The sequence below is a fragment of the Plectrocnemia conspersa genome, unplaced genomic scaffold, assembly GCF_051122295.1.
Source record: "Plectrocnemia conspersa isolate PC_06_02 unplaced genomic scaffold, ASM5112229v1 ptg000004l, whole genome shotgun sequence".
In the NCBI taxonomy this organism is placed as follows: domain Eukaryota; kingdom Metazoa; phylum Arthropoda; class Insecta; order Trichoptera; family Polycentropodidae; genus Plectrocnemia; species Plectrocnemia conspersa.
The window spans coordinates 11,798,967-11,811,677 of record NW_028277168.1 but is presented as its reverse complement, the minus strand read 5'-3'; the positions used below and the strand labels follow the sequence as shown (position 1 = coordinate 11,811,677).

Sequence of the window (12,711 nt, the reverse complement as noted above, 5' to 3'; positions counted from 1 at the left end):
CTTCCGAACGCACGGAAGATTGCCAGTGTAGAGAATAACCGCTACTCAAGTGCCACACAGTTATGGCCATAGCAAATCAAGGCTCCCACAATATTATTATTATTTTAAATGCTAATAAAAATATATCGAAAAATTAATCCGAGTACCGCTTGCATGCACGAAATCAAAAAAATGTTTTCTCTGCATTTCGAGGTTAATTACTACGCATTGTTTACTGGGTCCTTTATGTTCAAATGATCGTTTTTTTCCTCTGGACATAACGAGGGCTATTGTGGTGGTATGTTCAGTTAGTTTTTGTTTATATTATACTATTTTCACGTTCATCCTGTAATTATCGTGGTTATGGTGATTTACCGTATGAGATTACAAAGAAAAAACCGTAAAGGTATTTTCATAATTCTCTCAGAAATAGAGATATTTAGATTTTTATTTATAACGTTATGTTAATCAAAATTTGTCGAAACAATGAGACGTCATTTTGTCTTAAGATAATTACGCAGCGTTTGTTGCTGCGCAAAATACGAGCGAATGATCTTAGCTCAATATAACATTTTAAAGGATTTATTTCCACCATACGTGAAATTTATCACATTGCTTGATTTTTATGAAATCTGAAAAAGAAAAAGCATAAAATAATTAGCCACTTTTCTATAGATATTGTGCAATATTTGACCGCTACGATTTTCCGCTAGCTTTCGAGCCCCTGTTTTCCCCTCCACAATACATGCAAAGAGATCACAAACACACTCATATTCTCAGCCAGATCGTTGGCTGCTTACGTAACACTGCACGCACACATCGAAAGTTGGTTTTCGCACATGCGCAATGCAGACGTTCGCGAAGCACGTGCGCACGTACCTAGACGCAATTCGGTTGGCTGTGTCGATACTTTCGCGTCATTCGACCGAGTCGATGCAATGACATTTTTTTACTTTATTTACATTCACAAGGTCAAGAAGTTGTAAGTATTTTCGGTTTAGAACTGTTTACGATCCCTATCTTGTTTTCACCTGTCGATTCAATTTGACGAATGATTCATTGGCGTGGTTATCGAAGGTCAGATTTGTTGTTAAGTGTTAACGAGGGTCAGACATCGAGCAGTTGACTTTTCTTATCTGAAATCGTCAATTAGACTGGCCAATTGTACAATTACATAATTGCGTATTGTCAAGATCAAGTTCATGAGCTATTTGTGTAGATAAGGTGGTTCAAAAAACTTATGTGGGATATTTTAGGAATAGCAGCTGGCTGCCAAAAGCGAAAATGAATATTTTGTTAAATATTATTGCTATTTTTTATTTTCAAGACTAAGTTGAAGCCATAGAAGATAAGTTGACAATTCATTTGATATATGAAGATCGTCTTATTATTTAAGATTCATTGTATTCTGATAAGTTGTGTAAAATCAAGAGAGATAATAACTAGGGATGTATATACAATACGGTATCTCGTGTATCTCGTGTGGTACATACAAAGCAACTTTGACTGACTTTAAGCATAACGAGTAACAGCTAAATTTGCAACAAAACTGTTATAAAACAATAGTTGAATGAAATTACTGACTATTCAGACTTGTTCTAACGCGTCATAATAGGCGACGAATCATGGGACAGAGCAGAACGATTATATTTTTTGACTAAATATACTCTTTTATCAAAAATATGTCTAGAATACTTAAGAAAAATGTTTTAGACAATATTTAATTTAATATTTGCAGTATTATAAGACAATAATATCCGTACAATGTTTCATTTATAGATTATAAATGTTTTTGTTGGATAGAACTTCTTTAAGGGGAAAAAGTTTGAGAAATAAATAACAATAAATTCAACCCACATAAAGATAGAGTTTTCTATACGAAGTACAGATAATTTAAGCGTCCCATATGACATAAAATCCATATAAATCCAATAGAAAGATTAAATCATTGATTATAAGAATAAATGAATCGTATCATAGTCATTCCACTACTCTCACTTTTAAATGTTTTTACTATTTAATGCTTAGCCGACCTATTTTAGTGAAAGTCGATTTTTAGTATAATAGTCATAATATATTATACCAGTTTTTGAATAATTCTGAAGTTCTTTTAGCACGCTAAGCTATTTCTATTGGCGGAAAATAACATTATTTTCTAATGATGTAAATGAGACGTTTTGTGAATTTTAATCGTAACATAGAAATGGCTAAAGATAAATTAAGTAGTGATTTATATTTTAATCATGCAAATATGGAAAACCTCAATCACTTTCGATTTTAATGTTTTAGAAAAAATATAATTATAATACTAGATCCAAGTATGGAAACTGTGCGTGTTCATGGATAGTGCATTTGCATCTCGTGCGTATATTCGATATATTGAGGTGCAAGTATCGCTTTCTTCTTAGTTACCTTTAAACCGTTACTGTAAGACGACCGCCGGTTAGACTAGTTTATTCAATAAAATAATTATTAAATTAACGTAAAATGAAAGTATAGCATCGCTATGGGTTCGAGAAATTTGTTAGTGTTGTTTTTGTGTTTGTTTTCGTACTTGGGAGTGGAGTGTTTTGGGGATTTTATGACAGGCTCAGAGAGAGAAGATCCTTATGCGAAACAGACAAAGCTGTTAATATCTAACAATTATTATGAACTTATGACTATTTATGATCCGGTTTGGTTGGCGAATTTGTGGCCGAAATTGAGAAATGGAGTGCATCTTCACGTTGAAGACGAATGCTGGAAAAATATGACTGTGTTCTTTCAGGACATGCTAGATGGAAGAGCTTGGGCATTAAACAGTGAGTAAAAATAAATGATAAATATATTTAGCATATATAATAGAATTTCGTTCAAAAAAAGTTGCGTAAATATGGATTCTGTGGAATGTCTAAATATATACAAATTAGACAATATATATATATATAGATACATAGTAAGAAAAGTTTTGATTTTCTTCTCATAAGTTTCAGTATATTGAAGGTGGCACAAAAACACTCAACTTTAAGAATCTAACAAATATCTGAAAAAAAATAATCTGAAAAAAAATTGAGCATTTTCTATATTTTTTTTAGTACTGATTGAATTTTAATTTTATTTATTAAAACAGTCAAGAATCTCTAGTTGGATTTTTTACGAGTTCAATAGCCAGCCTAATCTACAATCTTGTTTATAAAGCATAAACAAAAATGGAACGTAGCCAAAAATTGATACAAAATAAACTAAAATAAAAATAATATTTTTTACATTTATTTTTAAAGATATTGTAAATATCTCAGCTAAGTTCGTTAGCCAACATCTTGATTAAAAACGGCGGCTTAAAAAAAATTCGTAACTCTAGGGTTAATAACGTTCCATTATATAAATTAAATTAAAATAAAAAGTAAAAAAATTTTTTTTTATATTTTTTGCCATTTATGTGAGATATAATAAAATTTTAGGTTCTAAAAGAAAAATGTAAACAGTTCAATAATGGTCAATAATTGAAAGTTTATGTTCTCAAATTAAAATTAAAAAAAAACAGAACTCTCTGGACAGAAATCTATCTAGATTTTCTTTCATTTTCACTAAGCGTCTTTTGCGTCATTGTTTGTTGTTTTGTTCGGTTTTATTTTTAACTTCAGCAGATATATTTAACATTGCTTCATGAAAGCAATTTCAGATTTTTACTAAGTATTTCATTAATAATATACCGCACTCTAGTTAATTAAGTGGTTTCACTACTTTCGACGCTGAATAAATTTATAGCGTTCTTTTACTTAAGCATATTTATTTTTAGCCTTCTAGCATGGACTATTCTATCCTGTTTCTATGTCTTAAAATATAATTACTTTTCTGCATTTTTTTTATATAATCGCCAGCTAATGTGCCACACAATGTACAATAGTGAAGTTAATAATGTGTGTTAACATAATTGTAATGGATTACTCTCGCACGAATTATCATATAATTCCAGATAATTAGGAATTTTTTATTATTTGCAAACCGCCAAAGAAAATATAAAATTAGAAATTAATTACACATATTTTCATTTAAAAACTACATGTATAAATAAATAATTTGTATCTATACGTAAGTAGAAAAATAATTTTCCTAAATTTATGAATAACTAAACAACAGAGTAAACGTTTCAAGATATCGTAAAGAAAAAAATTGTAAAGATATATTACAATAAATGAAAATTAAATTAAATCAAAGTACAATTTAATAAACAACTAAATATATACACTAGGCCCCCCCAATAACACGATAATTTGGGGACGTGCCATTTTGGTGCCTGTTACTTTATGTGTGAGCAAGCCAAAGGGAGGAGATCTCATCACACGCGTTTAATTCGTACGAACGTATAGCAAAAAATAGTATTTTCTAGGCCCCCAACAACACGCACCCAAATACCACGTCCTCAAATTACCGTGTTATTAGGGGGTCTACTGTATGTAAATATAATAATAATTATAAGCAAATTAATTTTAAATAAAATAAATATAAAACGAATATATAAATAAATAAAATCCAAAATATCTATTCATAGAAGTATTTATATTTAAACTATTTTTTTTTTAATTAATTGGTGTAAGTAAAACAAAATATACTAACATGCAAAAGTAAATAACTGGTGGTTTATTTTTAAAAACCTAGTTTTATATTTCCAAAACATTATTGAAGAGCTCGTATTATCAACTGTAACAGAGGCGGTCAACCCAAATGATCTTTGGGGCCATTTTGGAAATGCATCATAACTCCGCGGGCTACATATAAAATTATATATCCCCATATTAGATTTAAATAAACTAAAGACATTTTTTTGGAGTGAAAAATGGAAACATAATGAACATAATTATTCTTACATGTAAACATAGATAATATAACAATAATGATACTAAACATACGTTGTAAAGAATCTCGCGGGCCGGAAAAATGTTCAAGACGGGCCGCGGCTTGGCTACCCCTGAATTATAATATGATTCTTACCACACTGAGCGACAGTTCCGCGTAACGCACAGCCAGCGCAGGCACCCGCTTGTGATGGCGAAGTGAAGAAGTAGCAAAAGGTCGTCTTTGCGTTATTAAAAAAAATAACATCTGAGGTTGAAAAACGATAATAGTGTGTAATAATAATAATAATCCTGGAATAAAAGATCAAATTCAAATTTGTATCACACATATAAATAAAAAACGTATTTTGTTTACCATTGGAGTTGCTAAGCGACACGTTTTTAATTTATTAATCATAAACATAATACAGTTTACTCAAATGATTTTTATTTTAATTTAAGTTATCTCCTAAATTTGTGTTAACCAATGAAACTAAACACATTGGAGCAGGTAAAATAATTTGATCAAAATTTATTTTTATATAAATTTTCTTGTCACTTGTTTACAATTCAAGTAATGTAAAACCGTCAATTACATTTTTTAAATTAAATAATATAAAGTATTTATTAAAGCAGCGTTATATAAACTAGTCGCGTTGGATTGGCGACTATGCGAAATGGCATTTGTGTAAATGAACAGGATTTGAACTTCATGAGTCAAGTTGCGATGCGAAACTGAAACTGCAACTAACCAAAATAACTGCATTCCACTATGATACAGGAACTAGGAGGTTCAAAGATAAACCGGTCGCCGCCAACAGACGGCCAAGATTAATAATGAAATTACATCACATACCAAAGATGCGTTCTTCTCTTGCGGCTTGTTTATTTGATGATCTAACGATTGTTGTGTGTTGATTTTTTCTTCTTATTTTCACTCGCAAGCCATAGGCGTGTCGAAACGACGTCGATCAAAGCTGCACGAAAAGAAAAGTTCTCGGCATTACGGCCTATTAATCGTCTCGCCTTCTAATTTCTAAAAAGGTGTAATTGAGCGTTAAGCGCCGATGGAATTTTTCACAGATATGCTGATCAACTCAACACGCCCAACTTCGATGCGTATGAGTTCACAAAATCGATGAAAACTTGCAATTAACAGCTGAAGAAAGGAAAACGACGAATCACGCGGACATGAGGCAGATGAAGAAATTTCCTTCACAGAGTTTTCCTTCACAGAGTAAAATCAATAGCAATAAATCAAATAAATCAGCATTTATAGAGATTAATATATGGTGACGTGACCGAGTGTCACATCACCAATGGTCCTACGAGGAAGCTTGGACGAATAGGAAGCGATGTCAATTGAAAGCCAATCATATTATGGACTAACTTCACCTCCAAAATCACCCTTTTTAGCAAAGCAGGTCAAAGGTGGCCGTCCGATAATTACAAAATATAATTCAAACAATGCTTATTCTACCCTAATAATTTTCGAAGCTATTAAATAAAAACATATGCTATAGTTCTAAATGTACAAATTTCGTAAATAAATAACTGCAGGGAAATATATATATTTTTCAAAAGAAATTATGTTAAAAAATAAAGACTTGTAAATAATTTTCAAATACAAAATGGACTGTAACTAAAGAATTAAAACATTTTAAAGGAAAAAAATGATGTAGCGTAGTTTATCATGTAATTTTACATAAAAACAAGTTTTCTTATCTTTGCAACATAACTCTTATTTATCAATTTGTTATCTGTATCAGCACATACTCCCCGTCATGTAAAATGTATGATTTTACTTTGAAAACTGCTAGCTATGATAATTGTATGTTATTCCTGTTACTATTTTTGTGCCTATTAAACATTTCAGCTATCGATGCCACAGGAAGTTTCTCATCTGGTTTACTATGGGGAAATAATTATTGGATTGGATCACAGAGTGAATGTAACGATTTGGTGAGTATAGTAGGTGAGTGTGAGTCTATTGAAACCCTTAGTTATATAATAATTTATTAAAATAATATATTACAAAATTATTGTCCATGGCGTTCCATATAAAATTTCCAACGTTTATATATATATAATGCATGCATACCTTTAGATTTTTTTCTGCTTAATTGCGCAGCTATTTTTGTTCCACTTGTTGCATCTCTTCGTCGGACCTGTACCTCTTTTCTCCCATTGATTTATTGAGCAGTCCAAAGATCTAGTGCATCCAAGACACTCAAAGTGCACATCTTTACAATATAACATTTATGCTCAGAAGCTTAAGATGATTCTTGATAAGATCTGGGTATATAATATAGTTCCCATAAGAGTCAGCATAATATTTCTGAAAGTACTGAATAAGTTTTTGGCAGGCAACAATATGTTGTTTTTGCAATTCTAAAGTCAGCTTGTGTTGTGCCTATCTAGTAGATCATAAATCTGTTCTGATAGAACTACTTTTTACTACTCGTAAATTAAATGATGGAACACTGTTGTCGCACCGGTATATCCGATTACATCTATAGCTCGAATCAGCCCAGTTAGGAGGTTGAGCCCGTCCTCAGTCAGCGCAGAGTGCTAAATTAGCAAGAACAGTGACTCGAATTTTGATCACATTACTAAGGTTTTCATATGACACACCCTCGTATATTCATAAATATTTCTCTAAACATATTTAAATAAACAATTATTTCTTATATTTTATAGAATAAAAGATACATTGATAAGATCTCGAATGGATCTTCTAATGCTAATAGTCACGTTAAATACGTATCTTCTTTAAATAGAGACGATGAAAAATCAGGTATAACAAAAACATTTATGTAATTAAGTTATATATAATTATTTTTATATAAGACTCATTTACAGATTCACCACAGTCAAAACGGTATTTCATCAATCCTGAAATCTTGTCTAAAATGATATTGTTGGATAACACGCCTCCGTTTCAAATGTCGTTTTCAGCTGTGACTTTATACTTGAACGTCACAAAGACTACTTTATACAGTGTATGCTTATAAAATTGTTGAAATATTTGCATTGCAATAAGATAAATAATGATTTGGAATAATTTCAGAGCCATTCCATATTGATGGGCGTTTGCTTACCAAGAGTATGTAAATCAAGAGATGTGCATGAGATAATAGACTTTTCGATTAAGACTTATCAGAATTTGAGAGTTTCAGGCACTTTGCCTAGATCTGCAAAGGTAAAAGTTGTCCGTCTTCTAGATGGTGGATATAATGTTTATGAAGATTCAAAGTTATATTTGCTATGGTTAGTATTTTTATTTTTTAATAGAACACTTTACCATTTAATTTTGCCAATTTTGTCAATTTTCAATTCATTGAATTTAGTTTTTAAGAACAGTGTCTTGTAGTTTTATTTATTTTGTAGACATATTCACAACTAAAAGTAACAATTTTAATTCAAAACTAACAGAGAAAACAAAGATAGAATAAAATGTAATTTAATATAATGGTGGCACTCAAATATTGATTCTAAGGGTTGTATAAAGTCCTTCATTTAAAACTAACTTATTCAATCATAAGAGAGTCTTCAATATTCACTAGTCAGCATTGATTATACTAGTTATTAGTAGCACATTGTCATAAATGGTAATATCGAGAAAAAAATCCTAGCATCTTAATTTTTCTTATAATTTTAAAATGGTAAAATTACTTCATCAAAATTTATATAAATTAATCAAAATGTTTATTATTTTCAGCTCAATTATATTGATTATAATTATATTAATGACAATTGGCACAATTCACGACATTACAATGGATGATGATGAAAATGTTTCCGAATCAATCGTTCAAACGACTCCGCCGACTTTTAGGTCGTTTATCAAAATAGACGACACTAAAGATTTGAAGGAATCAGATAAATTTGAAAGTCAAGAAGTAATTCATAATAAACATCTATCAGAAGAGAAAACCCTAGAGTCTTTCCATACATTCGATGAGCTTATTCCAAATCGGTACACAGAATTAGTGTCCGGAGTGAATTTTATCCAAAACGGATCTAAGAGATTAGTCAACGATCATATCAATTTAGTCACTGTGAAAAAAGTGAACGATCCGTCAAAGATAACATTAGATATGATGAATAGACCGAAATCAAGCAACGGAAGCGTTAGCACTGAATACAAGTCTAATAAACAAAAATATGTCATTTCTTCTAATGAATCGTCGATGATGTCCGATGTTGCTGGAAAGTTGCTCTGCTATAGATTTTTAGATGTATTACCACGCATAGATAGGCATTCGTATACATCAAAGATGCTAATTGCCTTCTCTATGAAATTTAATATCTTAAAAATATTTAGCATGGATATCGGTGAAGATACATTGGCACCCATTCACGGTTTAAAGGTGATAATCATATTATGGACCATATTGATTCAGACGTGCTTGGTGTCTTTCCAGCTGTCAGGTAAATAAATAAAATGTTTAATTCAAACATACAGTATTTATTTATATTTTTATTTGCAGATAATAAAGTGTATGGCGCAAGAAAAGAGAATAATAATTTTTATCTTCTAGTTAAAAATTTAACTTATCTAGTAGACACGTTTTTTGTTTTGAGGTAATCAGTTTTTTTATGTATATATTTATAATTAGTGTTCTTATAGTTTTGGTTGATTTACATTCCACAGCAGCATAATAGATCTACCAACCTTGAAGTTTTGTGATAATCTATTTGGATTCAGAGAATTTAAAAACTTAATCGATAGCTTCTAACTTCTTTTTTGCACGTTAAATAATAAATTTAGAAAAATAAACATCTTGCAACTGGTATCTTCAGGGGCATAATTTAGGCTTTTTATAGGGGGGGGGGGCAATTTCACCACCTACTCCCCTTTCTAAATGACGTACCTGTTTAGAATCCACGTTAAAAGCAATAAAATCATGCCGTCGTCGTCACAGTGGAAACGCTCTGTTATCTAGCGTTCATATTAAACTTTTATAATAATATTAGGACTTTCATTTAAAATCGAACGAAGTGCATATAAACCGAATTTTGATCAATAAAAGAGCACAAAAAATAATTATCCCTTCTCAGAAGTCAAAATCCACGCCAAAAGCAAGTGGGAATGCTCGTTACCGAGCCTTGCGATGGCGCCGACACGATTTTATTGCTGTCGCCGTGAATTTTTGCCTTCTGAGAAGTGATAATTGTTTTTTGCGCTCTCCTATTGACCAAAATTCGGTTTGAATACAATTTGACCAATACTCTCCATAGTTCATAGTAATATTGGTAAGGATAGCTATCATATTTTTAAAACAGTGGACTTGACCTAATGAAAGTTCTAAAACTGTAATTTGTTTTAGAACTTTTGGGTTTGGTTAATTCATGTATGTTAGGTTTGGGTTTGAATAGCAAATGTGAGTTTCACAACTGTCAAATTGAGCTTCATAGAAATTTTAAAACAGCATATTATTTCACTAGTGCCTAGATTTTAACATTTGGACAAGAATTTAAAGCTTTTGGGATCGGTAGTCCAGTGGTGTGACCGTTCGTCGAGTGATTGTTGATCTTCGGTAGTGATTTGTGCTAGATTGAGTCATTCATCATCATCATTCCATCCACTCACATAATCGTTCGATCTTCAAATCATCCCTTTTGTGAAAGTTGTTTTGGAGGCCATACGTTAGGCGATTGTTCGATATTTACAAAGGGTTTTTCAAACAATACTTATTTGATGCGAGGTTATAAGTGTTTTTTTTTCTAGATGGGTTTCGAAGCTTATGTAGATTAAAGAATATTTGTGTTAATTGATGGCTTTCAAAAGTAAATTTGTAAAAAAATTCAGGATTAAATTAAATCAATCAACACAAGAAAACTATAAACATATTAATGAATCTATAGAAGATGGATATTAAAAACATATTATATCTATTACGTCTTACTTTAGAAGTTTGACGGTCAACGTTCTGTTTTTAAGCTCAGATAAACATTTCACATTTGTCATCAATCTTTCAAAAATCAAGCATTATAATATTTGTTTTATATCTCTTGATTATGTAGTGGGCTACTTCTATCTTATTTCTACTGTCAAACATTAAAGAAGAATTTGACGAGCTATTCGGAGAATCACAACGGTGTGTTTGGAAAACTATCACAATTGATTTCCATAATAACTTATAAATATGGCAGGTAAATAACTACACCAGAATAGAGTAGTATTACTTTATTTTAATGAATATTCTATATTTTTAATTTTCTATGTATAATAAATAGATTTATACTACCATACATCATCGTGGTTTTTATATCGGAGATTATTTCAAAATACTTTTATGCCAACTATATACTCAATTTACCTGAAAGAGATAATTTCAACTGTGAAAAGTTCTGGTGGAGAAACATTCTTTATATAAACACATTTTATCCTTTGGAAGAATCGGTAAATATGATTTTATATATCTAATTTATAGTCCAATTATAAAACATTTAATTATTTCAGTGTGCTCCTTGGTCATGGTATTTAGCTGATGATATGCAGCTTTACATTATTGGTCTATTTTTATTAACAATTACAATAAAACACTTTAAAACGGCTGTAGTGTTCTTCTCAATGCTCTTTTTAACGACTTGGGCGGCCACCGCTATCATGATAATCAGAATAACCGATTTATCCAGGTATAGATTATAATATGATATATTTATTTGTTGCAGTTGTATTGATAATATATATTTTTATTCATAGTTTTGAAGATACATTCTCTTTTTATAATGAGCTTTATAACAAGTCTTGGACACACATAGGACCTTATTTAGTCGGAATGTGTTCCGGGTGGATCCTGAGCAAAACCAACTGTTGTTTGCTAATACCAAAGGTTTGTTTGATATACATTAAAAATAAACTAAAATAAGCACAGCTTATGATATTATTGATAAGTGTCTCGTTTTTCACAATCACCATGCACACCACGGGACAACTGTGATGAATCTCAATATTTTTGATTGGAATAGATATTTAGTTTAATACGATGTTTGAATTTTTAGCTGTCTTTAATATATTTTTACTGCAATAGTTCCAATTGAACATTGAGTTTTATTTCCAATTGGGTTCGTACGCTGTGGACCTTTTCTTTTAGTGATTATTCATATATAATATAATTTATTTGTTTTAGAGTGTATCTTTTACTTTATGGTTGTTTTCAATTGCTATATTATCAAGTATAATATATGGACTATTTGAAAACCAATTTGGATTGTATGCCTCCATAATATATCATGTGTTTTCTCATACGGCATGGGCGATATCGATATCTTGGATATTGATAGCTTCCACGACTGGATATGGAGGTACTATTTCTATACGTTGAAGAAAGAACTTCAAGAAAGTTTAATATCATAATAACAATAACTTTTTTAGGTGTCGTCAACAGTATATTATCTTACCGTCATTTCTATCCGTTTAGTAGATTGAGTTACAGTGCTTTCCTGATTCATCCAGTTCTGTTGAAAGTAATATTCATATCTTCAGGAGACGTTCAACACATATCAACAGGAACAACGGTAATATATTTAATTATAATTTTATATATTTGTCTCACATTATATTTATATATATATACAATTGTATTTTAGGTGATATTCTACTTGGGATTTATTTTAACAACTTTTTTATCATCGTTGGTATTGTCATTATTCTTTGAGTCACCATCTACTTCTTTACTCAAGATACTTCATCCTTTAAAAGCTAGCTTTGTAGCTAAGACTGAAAGTTATTGATTTATATTATCTATATTGACAATCAAACACTTATTATAACTAATTTTATGTTAAATAATTTTGACCCAAACAAAAAGTATTATTTATTTTTAGTTTTATTGTGCAATACATATTGAATAAGAAATGCATTTTTGTTACCTGCATAATTAGGTATTAGTCATTAATATTTACTTTT

The 12,711-nt window shown here is 30.6% G+C and overlaps 1 protein-coding gene across 1 annotated transcript; it reads left to right on the top strand.

Moving 5' to 3' along the window:
• The first annotated feature begins 2,410 nt into the window (after window positions 1-2,410).
• On the top strand, window positions 2,411-12,612 carry LOC148235916 (uncharacterized). The gene is made up of 14 exons (XM_088184379.1): window positions 2,411-2,780; window positions 6,670-6,755; window positions 7,494-7,590; window positions 7,656-7,795; window positions 7,864-8,063; window positions 8,515-9,227; window positions 9,287-9,380; window positions 10,824-10,952; window positions 11,037-11,202; window positions 11,263-11,438; window positions 11,506-11,635; window positions 11,933-12,107; window positions 12,178-12,320; window positions 12,393-12,612. The coding sequence occupies exons 1-14, from the start codon at window positions 2,486-2,488 to the stop codon at window positions 12,534-12,536; spliced, it is 2,688 nt and encodes an 895-aa protein (XP_088040505.1). The 5' UTR covers window positions 2,411-2,485; the 3' UTR covers window positions 12,537-12,612.
• Window positions 12,613-12,711: the final 99 nt, after the last annotated feature.

Bases quoted from the DNA above. Each gene is read 5' to 3' on its own strand.
- LOC148235916 (XM_088184379.1), top strand. From the start codon at position 2,486: ATGGGTTCGAGAAATTTGTTAGTGTTGTTTTTGTGTTTGTTTTCGTAC. The intron at 6,756-7,493 runs GTGAGTATAGTA...TATATTTTATAG, and splicing joins AGAGTGAATGTAACGATTTG to AATAAAAGATACATTGATAA. The intron at 11,439-11,505 runs GTATAGATTATA...TTTTATTCATAG, and splicing joins AGAATAACCGATTTATCCAG to TTTTGAAGATACATTCTCTT.